The following is a 26,693-nucleotide window of genomic DNA, read 5'->3' as shown; positions in this document are numbered from 1 at the left end:
AAAACAGAATGCTGGACGACAGCAAAGACTTACTGCTGAGCAAAGACGGCGTCCACAAAGTACATCGGAACATGACATGACAATCAACAATGTCCCCACAAAGAAGGATAAAAAACAACTGAAATAATCTTGATTGCTAAAACAAAGTAGATGTGGGAAATATCGTTTAAAGGAGGACATGAAACTGCTGCAGGAAAATACCAAACAAAGAGAAAAAGCCACCAAAATAGGAGCGCAAGACAAGAAGTAAAACACTACACACAGGAAAACAGCAAAAAAGTCCAAATAAGTCAGGGTGTGATGTGACAGGTGGTGACAGTACACCTACTTTGAGACAAGAGCTATAGTGATGCATGCTTAGATATGGTTTAAAGTCATATCCAACAATTGCGACAACGACTTTTTACTGTCAACTGAGTTTCGTTATTGAATGATTTCTGCTGGTGGTGTGCCTCCGCATTTTTTCAACGCAAAAAATGTGCCTTGGCTCAAAAAAGGTTGGGAAGCGACATGAAGGCGTCAGTTTCTTTCTTCTATTGTAATCCACAGGACAATTTTGTCTTGACCCGAGATTTACAAAGCGTAGAGGAAGCAGGGCCTGACTCCCCTCCAGGCACCTTTTCTTTGAACTGTTTCTACGACCTTTTCTTTGAACTGTTTTGTAACAAAGGCGATGGCTGTTTACGACCCCCCTCCCTTAGAAACAGCTGTTGCCACGTAATCGGGGAAAGTCCAAAATAAAAGAGGAGGCGTACAATCTTTCGTCAGAGCGTGGTGGAACAGGGTACAGGTGTACGCGCTCTCCTCATTGAGCCAAATTTAATTCTGTCTCTGTTTAATTCCTTGCTTCTTGTCTTGTTTAATAGATGTCATCAGTGTTTGAACCTTACGACAATTCACCCACGAGCATGCTCATAAAATGAAACAAAAACACATACGACATTGTTGCATCGACACATTTTACTGTGCAACTTTTGCATTTCGTGTAAAAAGTAACCAAACAACAAACTTTAACTGCGAGGCACGACATGACCAGAGATGCAACGCAAACCAAAAGAAGGACAAAAATCAAGGTCGGCAGTGACCGAGTGCAGGTATTTCAGAAGAGGCAAGATTTGGTGTGACTGAGGAACTACGTCCACATGTTCTTCACATTCTTGGCAAGTCACATCTTGTGAGGATGTAAGGAGTAACACTTGCTACAATCCTGCTAAAAAAAAAAAAAAAAAAGTAAATATCTACAAGTAGTTAGAATGGAGATTCCTCAATATTAACGTTTGAACCCATAATTATTTATACCTTTTCTATACAGAGTAGAGTGCGTCACAAGTTGGGGTACACCTCGACAATTGATTTTTTTGGCTCTGAAAAGGTCACATGACCACACAGCTGAAAAGGTCACATGACCACACAGCTTCCTAAATTTCGGACTCGTCGTTGATAAACTGCAAAGAGGAAAGCGTGACTCTGGTGGCGTCGTCTTCTTCCCCGCCGTTTCCATCCGTGTGGTTGTTGTTACTCCTGAAGTTGTGACTTCCAGGCACCAGCATCTTGTCCTCCCCCCGCCCGGACCTCAGAGCGTCCGGGTCGGCGGACGCGTGGTCACGTGACCCGTCCTCTCGTCCTCTCGTCCTGCCGCACGCCCGGGGCAGCGGTAGATGGCCGCTGTAAAAGTTCCAGGCCAAAAGAGCCAGGAGAAGAAGCAGCAGAACCCCGACGGCAGTCTGCCATCCCGCCATGGAGGCGCCAGCTCGCCGGGGCTCGGGCGCCGGTCCGGAATCGGCTTTCACGCTCAGCTGGTACTCAACCACGGCGACGGCGTACTCGCCCCCTTTGGACCGCTCCGCCCACACGCAGCGGTAGAGCCCCGCGTCGGACTCGGTGGCGTTGAGGATGAGGAGCCCGTCTGGCAGGAGCTGGAGGTGGCGCGAGGAGGTCAGGTGGCGGCCGTCCTGCTCCCAGCTGCTGGTCGCCAGGTCGGACGGCGAGGCACAGAGAAGCTTCACGTTCTCGCTGGGGGATATGGACCGATTCACCACTGGAACAGGGGCTGCGAACAAAATGGAAGACTCCTCACTATATTCAACCTCAAAAACACCTATACAATAAGGACAAAAGTATTGGGACTAGGGTTGAACGGTATACCGGTATTAGTATAGTGCCGCGATACTAATGAATCATATGGTAAATGGTAAATGGGTTGTACTTGTATAGCGCTTTTCTACCTTTTTTAAGGAACTCAAAGCGCTTTGACACTATTTCCTCATTCACCCATTCACACACACATTCTCACACTGATATTCGGTACTATACCGCCTCTAAAAAGTACCGGGCCCCCACAAACCCCCCGTTGTCGTCATCACGTCGTGACATCGCTGGTTTTACAAGCAGAGGAGCATGTTCGGCGGCGCACACACACACAGAGTACATACAAGCAGACACAGTGTGTAGACAGAAAAGGGAGAACGGACGCATTTTGGTGTAAAAAGTAAAGATAAAGGTGAAGTTATAACACTGAAACGCCCTCAGGAAGAGGTGCTTTAGCTACTTCTAAATCACTAATCCTCGTCTCCATGGCAACAAATAAAGTATGTTTCTTACAAGTATCATTATCACCGGAGGACGAGGAATAGCTAAACATGCTTTACTACACACCGTAGGAGGATACAATAGCTCACCAGCGTCACAATGTAAACAAACGCCTACACCTGACATCCACTGTAATGATACCAAGTACAAGAGCGTATCTAGTCGATACTACTATGATTACGTCGATATTTTTTGGCATCACAACATCTTCTTTCATTTTTTTCAAATTCATATTATGTTTATAAAGTCAGTAAATATGTCCCTGGACACATGAGGACTTTGATTATGACCAATGTATGATCCTGTAACTACTTGGTATCGGATCGATACCTACATGTGTGGTATCATCCAAAACTAATGTAAAGTACCAAAGAAGAGAAGAATAAGTGATTATTACATTTGAACAGATAGAACATGTTAAAAGAGAAAATAAGCAGATATTAACAGTAAATGAACAAGTAGATTAATAATAAATTTTTACAGTTTGTCCCTCATAATGTGTACAAAATAATAGGTGTATAAATGACACAATATGTTACTGCAGACTAATTAGGAGACTTTGTTTGTTTACTTACTACTAAAAGACAAGTTGTCTAGTATGTTCACTATTATATTTAAGGACTAAATTACAATAATAAACATATGTTTCATGTACACTAACATTTTTCTTTTCTAATAAAGACGATAATGCATTTTTTTTGTGGTCCCCTTTATTTAGAAAAACATCGAAATAATTTTGGTACCGGTACCAAAATATTGGTAGGCAGAAACCGGAAATGATGAAGCAAGATTCGTTTTATGAGGCTCAAAACCAGCGACGGGCAGTCAAAGCCGAAGTGCTATCGATCGTTGTCAATGACGTAAGTAAGAGTAAATGACGTAGGAGGAAATTACCCCGGAAGTAAATTGGGGATAGGAAAGTTTTTGTAATGGGAAGAAATTTGGCGTGACAAGGTCACTCGCGCTTTGGGACCACAGGAAACAGGAAGTGTCACAGAGCAAAGGGAGGGACCCGCTAACAGCCAATCAGGAGACAGTATTCACTGAGCAATGGGAGGGACACGCTTACAGCCAATCAGGTGACAGTATTCACTGAGCAATGGGAGGGACACGATTACAGCCAATCAGGTGACAGTATTCACTGAGCAATGGGAGGGACACGCTTACAGCCAATCAGGTGACAGTATACACTGACCAATGGGAGGGACACTCTTACAGCCAATCACGTGACAGTATCGGCGACAAAGGGTTTGGTTGCCCCGCCTTTTTGTTTAGCTGTGTTTTTAACTGCACGGAGTGACAAGAGAAACATCTAATAATAATAATATATTGATACATTAACTCAATAACACAAACTTGTCTTTAGTTGTGTTGGTGTAACTTATTTTTATGGACTTGCCTCTTTGTGATGTCAAGTTCCTGTTATAAGCTGTTATACAGTTATAATATAACTGAGCCTATAACTATGCCTTGAGCTCTTATTTTGAAGGCGCCAAGAGCGGAAGTGGTGACACTTGTTGTGGAGCGGAGGCCTTGAAAACAAACGAAATAAAGTAACTGGAGCCTCAGTGTTCGTTATTTTGTATTTTTATACAGTACAGGCGACATGTATCAACCCCCGGTTGTAATGTTTGCTGCTTAAACCATTATTGTGAAAGTCTGTATCCTCACTGCTGTAACAGGATGTATTGCGCTTCGCTAACCGGAAGTAGAGGAAATGCCGGTGTTCGAACAAGAGGTAAAATAAATAAAGAGCTCCCAGACTAAACTGAGAAATAAGAGTTTTCTACGTCCAGTTATTATCCAGATTAGTCTACAACACTATAGCTAATCACAACATGGTTTCAGAAGTTTTAATGCAGACGGTGCGACGACATGAGAAGCTTCCCAGTCTGTGTAATGTTGAATAGCTTGAGCAGCACCGCCATCTAGTGTCTCAAAGCGGCAACTACACTCAGATCTACTTTAATTATTGTATCACCTCAGCCCAGCTGACTGGCTACTACTAAAAAAAAGATGGTAAGTTGGTAAGTTGTATTTATTGGCAGGCTTGAATAAGTCATAAAAGTATCAATAATTATCCATATTGATTAATATAAAAAAAGGTGTATAGTGCAACTCACCAGCTTTTGGGCAAAGAGAAGCGTCTCCTTCCTTCGCGCTCTGGATTAGTCCTCTGAAGAAGACCACCATCATGTCACTTGGTCATAATGCTCCTCACACGGGGGAGAAAACAAAAACCAAAAAAAGAAGCTACCTTTGTGTACTGGAAATGGTGATGCAACTCCCGGTGACATCATCCCAACCACAGTGGGGGTCTCGGGCTAGGACACAGTCCAAACAGGAGGAGGATCTCCCACAGGTGACCACAGGAACCTGCACTGCTGCGTAGTCCGAGCCTGCGTACAGATGATCCTGTACGTGTGTGTGATTGTTGTGTCAGTGTCACACACACACACACAAGTGACAACAAGTACCCCAACATTACCGTCATGTCGGAAAACCTCAGGATCTTAACAGAGTGAGCGGCCGGGAAGATTTGAACTTGCTCAATGATGAACATCTCTCCATCGTAGTTGACCGCCTTCAGCAGCATGCCATCCTCTGTACAAATACACAACTACATGTTGTATACACAACTACATGTGTTGTATGTACAAACCCCGTTTCCATATGAGTTGGGAAATTGTGTTAGATGTAATATAAACGGAATACAATGATTTGCAAATCATTTTCAAGCCATATTCAGTTGAATATGCTACAAAGACAAAATATTTGATGTTCAAACTGATAAACATTTTTTTTGTGCAAATAATCATTAACTTTAGAATTTGATGCCAGCAACACGTGACAAAGAAGTTGGGAAAGGTGGCAATAAATACTGATAAAGTTGAGGAATGCTCATCAAACACTTATTTGGAACATCCCACAGGTGAACAGGCAAATTGGGAACAGGTGGGTGCCATGATTGGGTATAAAAGTAGATTCCATGAAATGCTCAGTCATTCACAAACAAGGATGGGGCGAGGGTCACCACTTTGTCAACAAATGCGTGAGCAAATTGTTGAACAGTTTAAGAAAAACCTTTCTCAACCAGCTATTGCAAGGAATTTAGGGATTTCACCATCTACGCTCCGTAATATCATCAAAGGGTTCAGAGAATCTGGAGAAATCACTGCACGTAAGCAGCTAAGCCCGTGACCTTCCATCCCTCAGGCTGTACTGCATCAACTAGCGACATCAGTGTGTAAAGGATATCACCACATGGGCTCAGGAACACTTCAGAAACCCACTGTCAGCAACTACAGTTGGTCGCTACATCTGTAAGTGCAAGTTAAAACTCTCCTATGCAAGGCGAAAACCGTTTATCAACAACACCCAGGAACGCCGTCGGCTTCGCTGGGCCTGAGCTCATCTAAGATGGACTGATACAAAGTGGAAAAGTGTTCTGTGGTCTGAGGAGTCCACATTTCAAATTGTTTTTGGAAACTGTGGACGTCGTGTCCTCCGGACCAAAGAGGAAAAGAACCATCCGGATTGTTATAGGCGCAAAGTGTAAAAGCCAGCATGTGTGATGGTATGGGGGTGTATTAGTGCCCAAGACATGGGTAACTTACACATCTGTGAAGGCACCATTAATGCTGAAAGGTACATACAAGTTTTGGAGCAACATATGTTGCCATCCAAGCAACGTTACCATGGACGCCCCTGCTTATTTCAGCAAGACAATGCCAAGCCACGTGTTACATCAACGTGGCTTCATAGTAAAAGAGTGCGGGTACTAGACTGGCCTGCCTGTAGTCCAGACCTGTCTCCCATTGAAAATGTGTGGCGCATTATGAAGCCTAAAATAACACAAGGGAGACCCCCGGACTGTTGAACAACTTAAGCTGTACATCAAGCAAGAATGGGAAAGAATTCCACCTGAGAAGCTTCAAAAATGTGTCTCCTCAGTTCCCAAACCTTTACTGAGTGTTGTTAAAAGGAAAGGCCATGTAACACAGTGGAGAACATGCCCTTTCCCAACTACTTTGGCACGTGTTGCAGCCAAGAAATTCTAAGTTAATTATTATTTGCAAAAAATAAATAAAGTTTATGAGTTTGAACATCAAATATGTTGTCTTTGTAGTGCATTCAACTGAATATGGCTTGAAAAGGATTTGCAAATCATTGTATTCCGTTTATATTTACATCTAACACAATTTCCCAACTCATATGGAAACAGGGTTTTTTACAAACACACAAGTATATGTGTTGTATGTACACGTACACAACTACATGTGTTGTATGCACAAATACACAACTACATGTGTTGTGTGTACAATGTTCTTGAAGAAACTTGTAATTATACAAGAAAAAGTCACAAGGGAATAAACACCGTAAATTACAGAGTATAAGACGCCACATTTTTCCTACTCTTTGAAACCTGTGGCCAATAAAATGGTGGTGCTAATGTATGCCGTTTTCTTTGCCACATCATTTATCGTGGACAGCTCGTAATTTAATGCGGTCCGCCACATCATGTAGTGTCATTATAAACTACAACACACCACGTAGTGTCATTATAAACTACAACACACCACGTAGTGTCATTATAAACTACAACTCACCATGTAGTGTCATTATAAACTACAACACACCACGTAGTGTCATTATAAACTACAACACACCTTGTAGTGTCATTATAAACTACAACACACCACATAGTGTCATTATAAACTACAACACACCATGTAGTGTCATTATAAACTACAACACACCATGTAGTGTCATTATAAACTACAACACACCATGTAGTGTCATTATAAACTACAACACACCATGTAGTGTCATTATAAACTACAACACACCATGTAGTGTCATTATAAACTACAACACATGATATAAACTACACAGAAGACACACCTGTGCCGATGAACATCACATGGTACTTCTGGCCGTCTGCGGCCTGCACCTGCTGGACTACGATGCAGGTGAAGGCGGATCCTCTCCTCACCAGCAGAGGTTTGGCCCCCACAGGCTTGATGGCCTGGTCCATCAGGGGCCTGTCCTGGATGAACTGCAGAGTCCGGTCTGGGAGGTCCAGGGACTGAGTGATGCCTGCCTGGCGAGCCTCATGGTCTATGCACTGATGAGGAGGAAAGGATTAAGTCAAAAAGGTTTTCCAGGACTTCTAAGGAGGGGCCACACTCACAGCTCCAGGCCGAGGCACGGGGACATCTCCGCTGTACATCACCCACTTGATAAAGGTCTCCACGGCAACCGGCGTCTTGAACTTGCCCTCGGCAAAGACCTTGGTGATGTCCGCCACGCGGTAGGCGCAGACGGCGGACAGGTGTGACGTGTCGCTGGACACACAAAGGCAGGGTGAGGCGCACACTTCCTGTCAGGGAACATCCAGCACAGAAGTAACGTACAACTGTGGCGTGAAGACGGCGAAGAACAAACACTCCTTCCAGGGCTGGCGGGGGTCACACCAGCGGTACGTGTCCCGGATCACGTGCGGGACCTGAGAGTCCAGGACAGGACATTCCAGTCTGGCCTTCAGGAAGGAAGTCCACTTCTTCTGAAGGGTCCTCTCACCTCCAAGATCCCCCTGGGGATGACAAAGACAGATCCTGGGAACTCACTCTATTAATAATAATATTAACTTGGTGCAGAAAACTGCTGGCTAATTAGTTTTTTGTGACCCGCCGCATCGTTATGTGGTCCGCCACATCATTTAATGTGCTCCGCCAGTAATTTAACGTGACCCGCCACATAATTTATTGTGGCCCGCCACATCATTTAATGTGCTCCGCCAGTAATTTAACGTGACCCGCCACATAATTTATTGTGGCCCGCCACATCATTTAATGTGCTCCGCCAGTAATTTAACATGACCCGCCACGTAATTTATTGTGGCCCGCCACGTCGTTATGTGGTCCGCCACATCATTTAATGTGCTCCGCCAGTAATTTAACATGACCCGCCACGTAATTTATTGTGGCCCGCCACGTCGTTATGTGGTCCGCCACATCATTTAATGTGCTCCGCCAGTAATTTAATGCCCGCCACATAATTTATTGTGGCCAGCCACAATAAATGATGTCACGTCGTTATGTGGTCCGCCACATCATTTAATGTGCTCCGCCAGTAATTTAATGCCCGCCACGTCATTTATTTGTGGCCAGCCACAATAAATGATGTCACTCGTTATGTGGTCCGCCACATCATTTAATGTGCTACGCCAGTAATTTAATGCCCGCCACATCATTTATTGTGGCCAGCCACATCATGTTATGTGGCCCGCCATGTTTTTCAAAGTGGGCCGCCAAATCATTTATTGTGGTCCGCCATGTTATTGAATGTGGTCCGCCACGTCATTAATTGTGGTCTGCCAAATCATTTATTGTGGTCCGCCACGTCGTTATGTGGTGCGCCACATCATTTAATGTGCTCCACCAGTAATTTAATGTGGCACGTCATTATGTGACCCGCCACATCATTTAATGTGCTCCGCCAGTAATTTAACGTGACCCGCCACGTCGTTATGTGGTCCACCACATCATTTAATGTGCTCCGCCACATCATTTAATGTGCTCCGCCAGTAATTTAATGTGGTCCGCCACATCATTTATCATGACCCCGCCACGTCATGTTATGTAGTCCGCTATGTTATGTAGTCCGCCAAGTTATTCAATGTGGTCCGCCACATCATTGATTGTGGTCCGCCAGTCATTTAATGTGGTCCGCCACATCATTTATTGTGGTCAGCCAGTCATTTAACGTGGCCCGACATTTTATTGAATGTGGTCCGCCACATAATTTATCGTGGCCCGCCACGTCGTTATGTGGTCCGCCACATAATTTAATGTGCTCCGCCACATCATTTAATGTGCTCCGCCACATCATTTAATGTGCTCCGCCAGTAATTTAATGTGGCCTGCCACATCATTTATTGTGGCCAGCCACATCATGTTATGTGGCCCGCCATGTTTTTCAAAGTGGGCCGCCACGTCATTAATTGTGGTCCGCCAAATCATTTATTGTGGTCCGCCACGTCGTTATGTGGTGCGCCACATCATTTAATGTGCTCCACCAGTAATTTAATGTGGCACGTCATTATGTGGCCCGCCACATCATTTAATGTGCTACGCCAGTAATTTAACGTGACCCGCCACGTCGTTATGTGGTCCACCACATCATTTAATGTGCTCCGCCACATCATTTAATGTGCTCCGCCAGTAATTTAATGTGGTCCGCCACATCATTTATCATGACCCCGCCACGTCATGTTATGTAGTCCGCCATGTTATGTAGTCCGCCATGTTATTCAATGTGGTCTGCCATCAAATTGATTGTGGTCCGCCAGTCCTTTAATGTGGTCCGCCACATCATTTATTGTGGTCAGCCAGTCATTTAATGTGGCCCGACATTTTATTGAATGTGGTCCGCCACATCATTTATTGTGGCCCGCCACGTCGTTATGTGGTCCGCCACATCATTTAATGTGCTCCGCCAGTAATTTAATGTGGCCTGCCACATAATTTATTGTGGCCAGCCACATCATGTTATGTGGCCCGCCACATCATGTTATGTGGCCCGCCATGTTTTTCGAAGTGGGCCGCCACGTCATTTATTGTGGTCCGCCATGTTATTGAATGTGGTCCGCCACATTAATTGTGGTCTGCCAAATCATTTATTGTGGCCAGCCACATCATTTATTGTGGCCCGCCATGTTTTTCAAAGTGGGCCGCCACATCATTTATTGTGGTCTGCCATGTTATTGAATGTGGTCCGCCACATTAATTGTGGTCTGCCAAATCATTTATTGTGGCCCGCCGCATCGTTATGTGGTCTGCCACATCATTAAATGTGGTCTGCCACATAATTTATGGTGGCCCGCCACGTCATGTTGTGTAGTCCGCCATGTTATTCAACGTGGTCCACCAGTCATAGCGTACCAAAGTCGTACTAAAACATTTTGATAGATTTTTGAGTGCCGTGTGTAATGTTCTATATTTTCAATGGAACATAAAAAATGTTGGTGTTGTTTACTTGAGTCATATTGCCATCATATTGCAGTCTACACGTATCTCTTATGTGTGACTGCCATCTACTGGTCACACTTATCATTACACCATGTACCAAATAAAATTGCTTCGAGGTCGGCAAGCACAACCAGAATTATTCCGTACATTAGGCGCATCGGGTTGTAAGGCGCACTGTCGAGTTTTGAGGGGAAAAAAGGATATTAAGTGCACCTTATAGTCCGGAAAATACGGTAGTAAGAAAAGTACTTTATTGACAAATATTATTTCTAGGTTTTCGCAGGCCATTAAGAGGGATGTGAGGGGCCAGATCTAGCCCCTGGGCCTTGAGTTTGACACCTGTGCTAGAGGGTTCTCCATTTTCTGTTCTCTTTCCCTCCAGCGCGCCTCTTTTTAATTGGTGATTAGGCTTATTTAAGTTCCTTCTGGTTTATCGGTAGACTATTGTAGAGTGACACTGCACACTCTGCACTCGCCTGATGTTGGCTACATTTTTTAATTCTTCCCAGTTTATTTAAACTATTTTACCTGCACGTCGCCGTCCGTGTCTGCGTCCTGGGGTCACGACAAACTCAACCGCAGAGCCACTACATTTTAAACCCTATTTCTCCTACTTTCCTGCCGTACAGGTGTAACAGAAACGTTACCCAGTTATTTCAAAGTAAACACAAAGTCTCACTTTTTAACATTCTTAATTGCGACGCGAGCGTAAAAAGATTTGTAGTTACATTATTCAACTTCCTCTTGTGTCACGCTCTTTTTTTAACACTCTTGCTTTGAGGCTAAGTAAGCACATGGGCAGAAGATGTTTGATGTAGGGCAGAACTTTAGATTCATATATGTACATAAAACTTAACATTTAGCTGAACTGTCTAAAAAAATGTTGTTGTTTTTTTTAAATGTAAGCTTTTCATCACAAAATGTAAGTTAATTTTGAGTGTTTTTTTTTTTTTACTAAGTCACAGTAAGGAACAGTGAAAAAAGTGAAGACACTCAGCTTGGCAACCAGGCAAGCGGAAATAGCTGAGGAAGTGTTCTGAGGCCACAAAAACCGTGCAACTTTTTAACCGACGAAAACATTTCCTGCGTGTCCTAATGCACGTCTGATATGCTTCTGTCAAAACACCCTAAGGCCCAAGAATGACAGCACACTTAAAAATCCTCTTCAAACTGCCCCGTGAAGAGCAGACAAAAAAGGGTATTCGGTGGTGTAATTTGACACTTGATGATAGGACAGGTTCTTCAGAGACACAAATAGTGTACAATATGTTTCGGGCCATAAGGCGCACCGGACTATAAGGCGCACTGGTCTATTTTCATACAAAAGGCGCATTAAAGGGGTCATATTATGATTATTTTCTAAATATAAAAGACTTCCTTGTGGTCTACATGACATGTGATGGTGGTTCTTTGGTCCAAATGTTGCATAGATGATGTTTTACAGATCATCTTCAAGTCACATGTCCATCTTGTCTTTGCAGTTTATTCAATAAGTTGAAAAGGATTTGCAAATCATTGTATTCTCTCTTTATTTACCATTTACACAACGTGACTTCACGGGTGTTGGGGTGTGTATCTGCGGTGTATGGTCTGGTGCAGCTAGTATAAGTAAAAAGATGTGTTTCTTCTAAAACTTGGTAGGTGCGTCTTGAATACCGGTGCGCTCTATAACCCAGAAAGTACAGTATTCTCTATAATAATAATAATAATAGATTTTATTTGTAAAAAGCACTTTACATTGAGTAAACAACCTCAAAGTGCTACAGTGTATTAAAAAAATAAAAATAAAAAGATAATAAAAAAATAAATAAAAATAAAAACTAGAACAGCCAAATAGCTAAAACTAGTATGCTTATACCGTATTTTTCGGACTATAAGTCGCACTGGAGTATAAGTCGCATTTTTTGGGGACATTTATTTGATAAAACCCAACACCAAGAATAGACATTTGAAAGGCAATTTAAAGGCCTACTGAAATGAATTGTTCTTATTTAAACGGGGATAGCAGATCCATTCTATGTGTCATACTTGATCATTTCGCGATATTACCATATTTTTGCTGAAAGGATTTAGTAGAGAACATCGACGATAAAGGTCGCAACTTTTGGTCGCTGATAAAAAAAGCCTTGCCTGTACCGGAAGTAGCGTGACGTCGCAGGTTGAAAGGCTCCTCACATTTCCCTATTGTTTACACCAGCAGCGAGAGCAATTCGGACCGAGAAAGCGACGATTACCCCATTAATTTGAGTGAGGATGAAAGATTCATGGATGAGGAACGTGAGAGTGAAGGACTAGAGTGCAGTGCAGGACGTATCTTTTTTCGCTCTGACCGTAACTTAGGTACAAGCTGGCTCATTGGATTCCACACTCTCTCCTTTTTCTATTGTGGATCACGGATTTGTATTTTAAACCACCTCGGATACTATATCCTCTTGAAAATGAGAGTCGAGAACGCGAAATGGACATTCACAGTGACTTTTATTTTCACGACAATACATCGGCGAAGCTCTTTAGATACGGAGCTAACGTGATAGCATCGGGCTCAAATGCAGATAGAAACAAAATAAATAAACCCCTGACTGGAAGGATAGACAGAAGATCAACAATACTATTAAACCATGGACCTGTAAATACACGGTTAATAATTTCCAGCTTGGCGAAGCTTAACAATGCTGTTGCTAACGACGCCATTGAAGCTAACTTAGCAACGGGACCTCACAGAGCTATGCTAAAAACATTAGCTATCCACCTACGCCAGCCAGCCCTCATCTGCTCATCAACACCCGTGCTCACCTGCGTTCCAGCGATCGACGGAAGGACGAAGGACTTCACCCGATCATCCGTGCGGTCGGCGGCTAGCGCGTCTGCTATCCAAGTCAAAGTCCTCCTGGTTGTGTTGCTACAGCCAGCCGCTAATACACCGATCCCACCTACAACTTTCTTCTTTGCAGTCTTCATTGTTCATTAAACAAATTGCAAAAGATTCACCAACACAGATGTCCAGAATACTGTGGAATTTTGCGATGAAAACAGAGCTTTTTGCATTGTGATACAATGTGTCCGAATACTTCCGTTTCAACCATTGACGTCACGCGCATACAGCATCATACATAGACGTTTTCAACCGGAAGTTTAGCGGGAAATTTAAAATTGCACTTTATAAGTTAACCCGGCCGTATTGGCATGTGTTGCAATGTTAAGATTTCATCATTGATGTATAAACTATCAGACTGCGTGGTCGCTAGTAGTGGCTTTCAGTAGGCCTTTAAAGGCCTACTGAATAGTGAACAACAGGTTGAATAAGTGTACGTTATATGAGGCATAAATAACCAACTGAGAAGGTGCCTGGTATGTTAACGTAACATATTATGGTAAGAGTCATTCAAATAACTATAACATATAGAACATGCTATACGTTTACCAAACAATCTGTCACTCCTAATCGCTAAATCCCATGAAATCTTATACGTCTAGTCTCTTACGTGAATGAGATAAATAATATTATTTGATATTTTACGCTAATGTGTTAATCATTTCACACATAAGTCGCTCCTGAGTATAAGTCGCACCCCCGGCCAAACTATGAAAAAAAACTGTGACTTATAGTCCGAAAAATACGGTATCTAAAATAAGGCTTTTTAAAAAAAAGAAGGGTTTTTAAGCCTTTTTAAAAAGCATCCACAGTCTGTGGTGCCCTCAGGTGGTCAGGGAGAGCGTTCCACAGAGTGGGAGCGGCGGAGCAGAGCTATAAAATGTCTTCTGGGTGTCTGAAACGGATTCATTTGATTGACATATTCGGTTAATATCTCTACTATTGGCTGGTAGTCTGACCTATTGGAGTGGCTGAACAATGAAATGAAACATGTTATTGTATCTGACCTTGCAGACGCGGGCCACGCGGGACACCACCAGCTTATTGTAGCAGTCGCACTCCACCGCCGTCTCGCTGAAGAACAGGTAGACCTTGTCGTCGTCTCCTTCCGCGCTTTGGTCGCTCTCTGGCATGTGGGCCATGGAGACAAAGGTGGGCTCTGGTATGGAGGAAAAAAAATCAAAACGTGACTTTTCTCTCCAAATGCGGCCGAAACGGTGCTTGCGTCACCATTGAGCCAGGAGTTTCTGAGCTCAGTGCGGATGGGAGACGAGGAGCTTCGCATCAGGACAGGTTCAGAGCCCAGGAAGTTCATAGAAGTGGCGGAGTATAAGTCATCATCTGACAACACAGACATGTTTGATCAATAAAACACTTTTCTTTCATGCTGAATCCACTCCCACTCCCCAAGTCTACTCACCAACCATGATGGAGGCGTATCTTTGGAAGGGATCAAATGGACATTTCCCTTTGCCATCCTCACCAGGCTCCAGGGTCAGCTTCCCACCTGCATAGGTCTCCATACAGAACCACAGCATGGAATTAAATACTCATTGCTTTTCTACACCACAATTCATCTATTTATTATTCAACAACTTCTTCTTCCTCTCCAGATTTCAGGCTATTCAGGAATCGCGGGTTTTCCCTCAGAACATTCAAAAAAATTCCCAGATTTCCCAGAATTCCAGGTTTTCCGGGACAATTTTCCCATTCAAAATGAATTGGCCATTTTTCAAACTTCCACCATTTCCACATTTTTCAACCGATTCAAACCATTTTACCATCAACACATTCCACCATTCTGGGAATTCCAACTACCCTTTTTCCAAGTTCAAAAAAATTCCAGGATTTTCCAGAATTCCTGGTTTCCACCCTTTTTCCTCCCACATTTTTCATCCCACTTCAACCGTTCCACCGTCAAAACATTCCTCTTAATTAGGACAAAAAACAAAGTTGTTTTTTCAACTGGAAACATTCCCGGTTTTCCCAAAATTCCAGGAATTTCGTAATACCATTTGTCAATTTAACATGTTACTACTTCAACATTTCTCGACCGATTTGAAAAATTTCAACACCAACCATTTCAACTCATTCAGGCCATTCAAGTTTGTTTTTTTACCATTTAAAAAAATAATCACGCTATTCCCCAAAATCCCAAATTTTAGAGAAATTCCCATTCCCATTTAAATCAAAATCTACTTCAACAATTCTAAAAAAAAATCCCAGATTTCCCAGAATTCCAGGTTTTCCGGGACAATTTTCCCATTCAAAATGAATTGACCATTTTTCAAACTTCCACCATTTCCACATTTTTCAACCGATTCAAACTATTTTACCATCAACATATTCCACCATTCTGGAAATTCAAACTACCCTTTTTCCAAGTTCAAAACAATTCCAGGATTTTCCAGAATTCCTGGTTTTCTAAAGCCCTATTTCCACCCTTTTTCCTCCCACATTTTTCAACCGTTCTACTGTCAAAACATTCCTCTTAATTAGTTTTTTGAACTGCAAAAATTCCCGGTTTTCCCGAAATTTCATAATACCATTTCTCAATTTAACATGTTACTACTTCAACATTTCTCGACCGATTTGAAAAATTTCAACACCAACCATTTCAACTCATTCATACCATTCAAGTTTTTTTTTACCATTTTAAAAAAGAATCCCGCTTTCCCCCAAAATTCCCAAATTCTTAGGGAAATTCCCATTTAATCAATGGGACATTTTTCAAAGTTCCACAATTCCCACATTTTTCATCTGATTCAAACGGTTCCAGCTTCAAAATATTCAGCTTGTTCAGGAAGTGCGTGTGTGCTCTACTTCAACAATTCTAAAAAAAATCCAGATTTTGCCAAAATTCCCAAATTTCCAGGACGTTCCCATTGAAATGAATGGGACATTTTTCCAAGTTGCACAATTCCCACATTTTTCAACCTATTCAAACCCTAACCCTAACCCTAACCCTAACACATTCAACTCATCCTGGACATTCAAACAACCATTTTTCCACATTCAACACATTTCCAGGAATTCACGTTTTTTGGTAACCTTTTTCCAGCATGGAATGAAATACTCATTGGCTTTTTACACCAAAATTAATCTATTTATTATTCAACAACTTCTTCTCCTTCTCCAGATTTTGTCGCTCTACAAATTCCCAAAATTTCCAAATTCCCCAGAATTCCAGGTTTTCCGGGACAAATTTCCCAATCAAAATGAATTGGCCATTTTTCAAACTTCCACCATTTCCACATTTTTCAACCGATTCAAACCATTTTACCATCAACATATTACACCATTCTGGAAATTCAAACTACCCTTTTTCCCAAGTTACATTTTTTTCCAGAATTCCTGGTTTTCCAAAGCCCTATTTCCACCCTTTTTTCCTGTCGACTACTCCTCCCACATTTTTCAACCCACTTCAACTGTCAAAACATTCCTCTTAATTAGGACAAAAAACGAAGTTGTTTTTTCAACTGGAAAAATTCCCGGTTTTCACAAAATTCCAGGAATTTCGTAATACCATTTCTCAATTTAACATGTTACTACTTCAACATTTCTCGACCGATTTGAAAAACTTCAACACCAACCATTTCATTCAGACCATTCAAGTTTTTTTTTTGCCATTTTAAAAAATAATCACGCTTTTCCCAAAAATACCAAATTTTAGGGAAATTCCCATTCCCATTTAAATTTTTCAACCGATTCAAACCATTTTACCATCAACACATTCCACCATTCTGGAAATTCAAACTACTTTTTTCCCAAGTTCGAACATTTTCCAGAATTCCTGGTTTTCCAAAGCCCTATTTCCACCCTTTTTTCCTGTCGACTACTCCTCCCACAATTGCCGGTTTTCCCGAAATTCCAGAAATTTCTCAATTAAAAACTGTAACTAATTCAACATTTCTTGACCGATTTAAACATTTCCAACACCAACCAATTCAGCTCATACAGGACATTCATGATCCTAATCCTTTAAAAAAAAATCCAGATTTTGCCCAAATTCCCAAATTTCCAGGACGTTCCCATTGAAATGAATGGGACATTTTTCCAAGTTGCACAATTCCCACATTTTTCAACCTATTCAAAGCATTCCAACATTGAAATGATTCTTACACTCATACTACATTCTGTCAGCATTGGAGCATTCACACGCAGTTCCTTCAGGAATTGCCTCATCTAGTTTAGACATAAATTCCTCCATTGGCTCACCATGTAACCGCACTCGGGATTAAAGGCGTTGGTGCCACACACGTACATCCTGTCATCCGCCATCTTGTGCAAAATCCGGATGTAGTTCTTGCACTCTGTCTGTTTTGAGAGAGAGAAAAAATGTCAGATTAGAGAGATTTTCAATAACAGCAAATGAAAAAAATAAATACTCACCTCGGGTTCTTTTCCTTTGCCTTGACAGTCGGCCTTTTGCTGTTTTGTCACCTCCCATTTTACCTTCAATAATAAGAAAATATTCTCAGTGATGAGTTGGATGCACTTAACCAGGCAAGCAACTTTATAAATGACTAAGGGGGGCGCGTGTCTGTTTACTAACAACAAGACATCATGGGGGAGCCTGAGTCGAGTTTCTTAACACGGAGATATTGTCACTACTTTTCTTTTGACGAGCACAAAGAAAAGAAAATTTTAGTTAAATGTAAGTTGTGTCTTGGATCAAAGATCCTATCTACTGCCCAAAACAGCAATTCAAATCTGCTGAAACACCTACAAAAGCAACATGCAAGTAAAGAGAGACACAGACTCTGTTGCCACTTCACCTCCACCTCCACCTCCACCACCACCTAAGCAACAGCGGCTGGATTTTAACAGAGGGACTGCTAGTCAGGACAACATTGATAGAGCCATTGCAACGTATGTGCTAGAAGACATGCAGGCTATTTCTACAGTTCACCCGCTTTCAGGCAGCTAATTAGCATGATATTGGGCATCAAACAGCAAATGGCATGGAGAACATGTTCCAAGTACTTGGACACAGTGAGTATATAAACATGGAAAGCAAGCTAAAGAAGACACTCCAAACTCTGCCTCTGCTCATCATTCAGCACTGAAGGTACACACACTCTGTCAATTCTCTTATATACTCTTTCATTTTAAACTTCTAGAGTGTTTGATTATCACATCACTCTAAATGTATAGACTATAAAGTTCACAAACATAAAAGGGATGCTAGTGGGCCAGGCCAATATTTCCTTTTCTCTAAACTAAAACTGGGGAAATGTGTAGAATATTCTGGGCTTCAGTACAGTGTTGATCTCCTGAAGACATGATTTTATTTCACAATTCCTTGAGAGAAAAAAATGCCTGGTTAGGCTTTGTGTATGTCGTGTGTGCCTTCCTTGGGTGAAGCCAGCTTTACAGCTATGTTGTTAAAATGCTGTTTGTTACTTATGTATGTTATGTTGCAGCTATTTAAAATAGCTTTGTCAATTTGTTTGTGTGTTGTACGAAGACCACATTGCTTAGCAGAGTTCAGTTCAAATGCATGTCAAGTTGATCAACAGATTGTATTATTCTCCAGTGCAATAACAGTACTGAAATGAAGGCTAAAAGGGCATTAAAGGGAGCCTTAAAAATAAAAATAAAGTAACTAAATAGTTACTTTTCACAGTAACGCATTACTTTTTGGTGTAAGAAACTGAGATAGTAACTGAGTTACTTTTGAAATAAAGTAACTGGTAACTGTAACTAGTTACTGGTTTTCAGTAACTAACCCAACACTGTTCATTACAGCTGAAGCAGTGGATCTATTGGTCCAGAATCCATTCAACAGCATGTTATTTTCAATAAAACTGTCTCATTTTTTCTACAAATATTTTTTCAATTATTTTAGACAGCAGTGACACTGTTCTGTAATTACTAAATCTATGTTTATCTCCCGTTTTAAAAGAGTGGAATGACCTCTGCTACCTTCATTCTATTCGGAAAGGTCCCTGTTTGACAAGAAAAGATTAAAAACATAACAAAGAGGTTTGACGATACAGTCACAAGTATCATGTCTATACCATCACTGTCTGTTGATGTCTTATTTTTCAGTTTTGTTACCACCGATACAATTTCATTTTAACTGACATCTCCTATTATTGAAATATCTTGTGTGACATCATGCACAAAAGTGCACTTTATTAGTTTTAAACTATTGCAGTGGCGTTCTGTACAAAAAGTGCACTTTAATTTAGTGTTGTTTTGATATGTCATCTTAGTGACATCATGCACAAAAGTGCACTAATAGCTTGTTTTAAAATGTCTCTGACAATCTTGCACTTTCTGTTTTGGAAATGACATGAATGTTTGTGCCACTGCTTAATAACTGTTTAATAAATACACTTTTAGTTGTGATTTCCCTCTCTGCATGAAAGTTTAAAAGTAGCATATATTAATGCAGTATGAAGAAGAATGTTTTAATGTAGACACATAGAATCATCATACTGCTGTGATTATATGCATCAAGTGTTCATTCAAGGCTAAGGCAAAATATCCAGATATATATGGTGTATCGTGACATGGCTTAAAAATATTGAGATATTAATAAAAGGCCATATCGCCCAGCCCTGCCAGGTTATAAAGCGCACTGTCAAGTTTTGAGAAAAAAAAAGGATTTTAAAGGCCTACTGAAATGAATTTTTAAAATTTAAACAGGGATAGCAGATCCATTCTATGTGTCATACTTGATCATTTTGCGATATTGCCATATTTTTGCTGAAAGGATTTAGTAGAGAACATCGACGATAAAGTTCGCAACTTTTGGTCGCTGATAAAAAAAGCCTTGCCTGTACCGGAAGTAGCGTGACGTCACAGGTTTAAAGGCTCCTCACATTTCCCCATTGTTTACACCAGCAGCTAGAGCGATTCGGACCGAGAAAGCGACGATTACCCCATTAATTTGAGTGAGGCTGAAAGATTCGTGGATGAGGAACGTGAGAGTGAAGGACTAGAGTGCAGTGCAGGACGTATCTTTTTTCGCTCTGACCGTAACTTAGGTACAAGCTGGCTCATTGGATTCCACACTCTCTCCTTTTTCTATTGTGGATCACGGATTTGTATTTTAAACCACCTCGGATACTATATCCTCTTGAAAGTGAGAGTCGAGAACGCGAAATGGACATTCACATTGACTTTTATCTCCACGACAATACATCGGTGAAGCACTTTAGCTACGGAGCTAACGTGATAGCATCGTGCTTAAATGCAGATAGAAACAAAAGAAATAAGCCCCTGACTGGAAGGATAGACAGAAGATCAACAATACTACTATCAGGAGACACCGAACCAAACACTGGACCTGTAACTACACGGTTAATGCTGTGCCGCCTGTCGAAGCCTAGCAATGCTGTTGCTAACGACGCCATTGAAGCTAACTTAGCTACGGGACCTCGTCAGAGCTATGGTAAAAACATTAGCGCTCCACCTACGCCAGCCAGCCCTCATCTGCTCATCAACACCCGTGCTCACCTGCGTTCCAGCGATCGACGGCGCGACGAAGGACTTCACCCGATCATCGATGCGGTCGGCGGCTAGCATCGGCTAGCGCGTCTGCTATCCAAGTCAAAGTCCTCCTGGTTGTGTTGCTGCAGCCAGCCGCTAATACACCGATCCCACCTACAGCTTTCTTCTTTGCAGTCTCCATTGTTCATTAAATAAATTGCAAAAGATTCACCAACACAGATGTTCAGAATACTGTGGAATTTTGCGATGAAAACAGAGCTGTTTGTATTGTGATACAATGTATCCGCATACTTCCGTTTCAACCATTGACGTCACGCGCATACGTCATCATACATAGACGTTTTCAACCGGAAGTTTAGCGGGAAATTTAAAATTGCACTTTATAAGTTAACCCGGCCGTATTGGCATGTGTTGCAATGTTAAGATTTCATCATTGATATATAAACTATCAGACTGCGTGGTCGCTAGTAGTGGCTTTCAGTAGGCCTTTAAGTGCGTCTTATAGTCCGGAAAATACGGTACTAATTCAGTGTTAATATTTGAGTGGGCCCCGGGGCCTTCTGTAGTGTAAAAGTTGGGCCCTGAGGTGAAAAAGGCTAATAACGCCATGAGAGAAAAAGGTAGATAACTAACCTGTGTATCCGCGTGTTTGTTCATACAACACAATAAGTTTGTTCTAATTGTGAAACAAGCAGGTGTAGATAACCTTATCTCTTCTTTTCATACAGAGGCCTTTGCTTTCTCTTCAGACCTGCATCTCAATGCCCTGAGCCATAAAAAAATCAGTGGTGTGGAATTTACGAGGTAGGGCTGGCAAACGATTAACGAGAGCGGTCACGGCAGGCGTTGTTCTCACCGAGGCTTGCTTCTTGGAGATGTCGAAGAGGTCGAGGGCGTAGACCGCCTCCCTGGCGCCCAGCAGCAGCAGGCCCAGGTCCTCTCGCAGCAACATGGTGGTATAGTTGGACACCCCCTCCTCAAGGAAGAGGAGAGCGCTCTCACCTTTGGGAAACACACGGAGGGGGTTAGAGTGGAGGAACTCTGTGACACATTTCAGACCTCTGTGATTCATTGATATTTTCTACGCTGCAAGAGCTGGAGTTTTAAAAAAACAGCATACTGGCACCATACTTATTTTGATTATTGTTTCTCAGCTGTTTGTAAATTTTGCAGTTTATAAATAAAGGTTTATTAAAAAAAATAAAAATCTAAATAAATAAATAAAAAGCCTCTGCGCATGCGCATAGCATAGATCCAACGAATCGATGACTAAATTAATCGGCAACTATTTTTATAATCGATTTTAATCGATTAGTTGTTGCAGCCCTAATATATATATGTATGTATATGTATAAATATATATACATATACATACACATATATATGCATATATATACATACATATACAGTATATATATATATATATATATATATATATATATATATATATATATATATATATATATATATATATATATATATATATATATATATATATATAAAAATATATATATATATGTGTATATATATATATATATATGTGAATATAAATATAAATATAAATATATATATATATATATATATATATATATATATATATATATATATATATATATATACAGTATATTAGGGGTGTGGGAAAAAATCGATTCGAATTCGAATCGCGATTCTCACGTTGTGCGATTCAGAATTGATTCTCATTTTTAAAAAATCGATTTATTTTTATTTGTATTATTTATAAAAAAAATGTTTTATTTTTTTAAATTAATCAATCCAACCAAAAATAAACCAAAAATAGTGCAACAAAAACGAATACTATCAACAACAGTATCAATATTAGTTACAATTTCAACATAGCAGTGATTAAAAATCCCTCATTGATATTATCATTAGACATTTAGTTTATGAGATGCGATGCAAGTGTAAGCCACTGTGACACTATTATTCATTTTTTGAATTTTTTGTATTTATTAATATTTGTAATGATAATATCAATGAGGGATTTGTAATTACTGCTATGTTGAAATTGTTACTAACATTGATACTGTTGTTGATAATATTCATTTTTGTCTCACTACTTTTAGATTGTTCCGTGTCATGTTTGTGTCTCCTCTCAATTGCTCTGTTTATTGCTATTCTGAATGTTGCTGGGTCGGGTTTGGTTTTGAAATTGTACTGCATTATTATGGTATTGTTGTGTATTGTTTTCATTAAAAAAAAAAAAATATATATATATATATCGTTTTTGAATCGAGAATCGTGTTGAATTGAAAAAAAAAAATCGATTTTGAATCGAATCGTGACCCCAAGAATCGATTTTGAATTGAATCGTGGGACACCCAAAGATTCACAGCCCTAATATATATACATATACATATATATACATATACTGTATATATATATGTATATATATATATATATATGTGTATATATATACATACATATATATAAATGTGTGTGTGTATGTGTATATATATATATATATATATATATATATATATATATATATATATATATATATATATATATATATACAGGGTTTCCCCTTCCTGTAATTTAGTACCACCACACCTTGGAAATAAGGGCTTTTTTAAAAACTTTAAAACAAATTAAAGTAATATAATATATCAATATATGGTCACTTGTCAATAGTGCACAAATAATAGACCTCATCAGCTAATGTTAGTGTTTAATATTCGTGTGGTTTGGATTTGATGTTAGTTTTTCCCATGTTTACAAACACACCGTCCGTGCCTGAAAGGTGATTGGCGGAGAATGAGGAAGTGTTGTTGTGTGTGCGGCGGGCAAACGCGGATTCACGAGACGAGAGTGTGTACACAGAAGCTTAAAAACTGTTGGAGTTGTGCCATTTGTTATCATAAGATTGGTAATAAAAGTTGAAAATAGCATCAAACTTTGTGTGATTCCTTCTGGGGGCTACAATATATGATATTACTTTAATTTGTTTTCAAGTAAAAAAAAAAACTTTATTACTATTATTTATTTTCAAGGTGTGGCGGTGCAAAAAATTAAGGGGTAACCCTGACGTGTCCCATCCAACCTCCTTTTTCATTGTCCCATTTACTCTCTGTAAAGCAGCAGTTCCATTGGCAGCAAAACAGGCCCAGAGCATAATACTACCACCACCATGCTTGACGGTAGGGATGGTGTTATGTCCAAACATATTGCTGGGTATTGTGGCCAAACAGCTCCATTTTTGTTTCATCTGACCACAGAACTTTCCTCCAGAAGGTCTTATCTTTGTCCATGTGATGTCATCACATGGACAAAGATAAGACCTTCTGGAGGAAAGTTCTGTGGTCAGATGAAACAAAAATTTAGCTAAGAGTTGTAGAAATTATTGGAAACTCAAGACAGCCTTGACATTATGTTCTTTACAAGTGTATGTTACCTTTTGACCACGACTGTAAAATTACATTCACGTTAAAATTGACCTACTCGGTGGCCTAGTGGTTGGAGTGTCCGCCCTGAGATGGGTAGGTTGTGAGTTCAAACCCCGGCCGAGTCATACCAAAGACTATAAAAATGGGACCCATTACCTCCCAGCTTGGTTGGAATTGGGGGTTAAATCCCCAAAAATGATTCCCGGGCGCGGCCACCGCTGCTGCTCACTGCTCCCCTCACCTCCCAGGGGGTGATCAAGGGTGATGTGTCAAATGCAGAGAATAATTTCGCCACACCTCGTGTGTGTGTGTGTGACAATCATGGGTACTTTAACTTTAAGTATTGTCTATGAATGTTATCATTCAACAGGTCATTGTAGTCTCAGGGCATTCATAATTGCAACTGGACTGTTGTTTTGAGGGACAATCCGACTGCAGGATAGTCCACCTGAGCTGTTGCCCGAGAATTAAATGTTCATTTCTTTACCTAATGCCGTCGCCAAAGGCATTTTGGAGAATTTGGCGGTACATCCAACCGGCCTCACAGCCGCAGACCACGTGTAAACACACAAAGCCAGGGCCTCCGCATCCAGCAGGTGCACCTACTTGATCGTCTGAGACAGGATTCGTTTTTTTATTTTTATTTAATTGCTAAACTAAAAAAAAATGATGGGGTATTGTGTGTAGAATTTTGAGGACCAAAATGAATGTATTCCAAAGCTGTAACATAACAAAATGTGGGAAAAGTGGATGCTCTGTATGCTTCATTTTGGTGGTTTTGGGTGTATTTTGTAAGCCATGGCAGCAAGACTCACTGTGATAGGGCACAGATCTGCGGGGAACGCAGTCCAGCGTTGAGTCCTGGTCCAGCATCAAGGCCAGCGGTAAGAGGCAAAAACTGCTGATGCAGACTAGAGGATGCATGGCCTCTTTGTTGTCAGGGCGATTCAGGCGGTGTTGTTTCTGTCGTACGGTAAGCAAAGGAAACTTGCGTCACCTGTGGCTTGATCGCCACTGAAGGGCCCCTTTAGCGGGCCTGCTCGGCAGGCGGTCCATGGTGAGACGGATGGCACGGACCCCAGGCGGGCTGAAAGAGGCAAAGATGTACGAGCGTCAAAATGTATTCAGAAAGGAGCGGGGAAAAATGATGTACAGCAAAACATGCAAAGAAAGGCGTTGAAAGGAAGAAAGAGGCGAGCTAAAGTCAGTGCGGCGGTAATTCTGTCAGAGCCATAGTGATGGTAATGCGGGCCCGTGAAAGGCCTTCAGCAGGGTGCAGGGGTGTCAAGTCTAGCTCTCCTGCAGCACAATGAAGGAGATACAATAACCCAGCCAGGGCTTGGCAGACACGCCAGGGAAGAGTTTGCCACGCCGCTTTTTGCAACCCGGGTTTCACGTGTTGTGTTTCTTTCCACTCCAGCGCACAACACGCAGCAATCAGCCGTGTTATTTCTGCTGCGATCACCACGAGTGGGTGCGTCGTGTACTGGCGTCTGTCCCGAGAGGTGTGCCGACGGGCCGCGGCACGTCGGAGAATGTAGTCCCGATAAGACGGTCCACATTTTTCACCCCCAGGCCAGCGTCACTCAGCAGCAAAGTGTACACGGACACGTTGGTGCACCACCTCCACTGACAATGTCCCCGAAACCCTGCCTCGTTTCCCCCTCTAAACCCAAATTAGCAACAATATTGTGAACATGTGCATTAAATAGGCTTGTAAAGTGGCACAACTGTGCATCAAAAGTAGAAGTAAACACTAAAAGGAGGACGCATTCAGTTGTAGTCATTTATATTGATGTGAATGCTAACTGGTCAGCATTACCAAGAGTATGCATTAAATATATATTAAATATATACTGTATGTCCATGCTGAGATGTGCATTCACACTGTGGGGATTCTGCAAGGAGAGCCTTCATAATAATACTACTGCTCATGTTCACATAAATGCTTAGAGCAGGGGTGTCCAAACTTTTTGAAGGGCGTGGCCGCATTGGGCATAAAAAGTGTGGCTGGGGGCCGAAAGCAGACTGCATGTGTGTATATACAGTATGTATATATATATATATATATATACACGTTAGGTCAGCAAAAAACACAGAGGTTATATCATCCCTACAAGCCTGTTTCGCAGGTTTCCCTGTATATATAAGGTACATTACATGGGGGTGTGGCCATTGTTACACAATAGTGCCTTGCTTGATGAGACCAGTTTATTGCGTTTGTTTCAAGTGGACATGCTATATGACATATTATAAACCACCCCAGCATGTCCACTTGAAACAAACGCAATAAACTGGTCTCATCATGCCGGCACAGAAGCAAGGCACTAC

At 41.2% G+C, this 26,693-nt stretch overlaps 1 protein-coding gene across 1 annotated transcript in view; it reads right to left on the bottom strand.

Annotated features, from left to right (window-relative positions):
* Nucleotides 1-953: 953 nt before the first annotated feature.
* The window catches only part of sema4e (semaphorin 4e), a 45,316-nt gene continuing 19,576 nt past the window's right edge, over nt 954-26,693 (bottom strand). The window contains exons 2-15 of the mRNA XM_062022180.1: nt 25,178-25,449; nt 21,815-21,960; nt 17,887-17,949; nt 17,713-17,811; nt 14,915-15,011; nt 14,725-14,835; nt 14,502-14,653; nt 8,007-8,185; nt 7,784-7,937; nt 7,495-7,717; nt 5,078-5,193; nt 4,847-5,004; nt 4,713-4,765; nt 954-2,050 (exon numbers count right to left, since the gene is read on the bottom strand). Of these exons, the coding sequence (XP_061878164.1) occupies nt 1,419-2,050; nt 4,713-4,765; nt 4,847-5,004; nt 5,078-5,193; nt 7,495-7,717; nt 7,784-7,937; nt 8,007-8,185; nt 14,502-14,653; nt 14,725-14,835; nt 14,915-15,011; nt 17,713-17,811; nt 17,887-17,949; nt 21,815-21,960; nt 25,178-25,286 (2,292 nt within the window). The 5' untranslated portion in view covers nt 25,287-25,449 and the 3' untranslated portion in view covers nt 954-1,418. The remainder of the gene's footprint in view (nt 2,051-4,712; nt 4,766-4,846; nt 5,005-5,077; nt 5,194-7,494; nt 7,718-7,783; nt 7,938-8,006; nt 8,186-14,501; nt 14,654-14,724; nt 14,836-14,914; nt 15,012-17,712; nt 17,812-17,886; nt 17,950-21,814; nt 21,961-25,177; nt 25,450-26,693) is intronic.

The sequence above is a fragment of the Entelurus aequoreus genome, linkage group LG16 (genome assembly GCF_033978785.1).
Source record: "Entelurus aequoreus isolate RoL-2023_Sb linkage group LG16, RoL_Eaeq_v1.1, whole genome shotgun sequence".
Taxonomy (NCBI): Eukaryota; Metazoa; Chordata; class Actinopteri; order Syngnathiformes; family Syngnathidae; genus Entelurus; species Entelurus aequoreus.
This window is presented reverse-complemented; position numbering and strand designations above follow the sequence as displayed.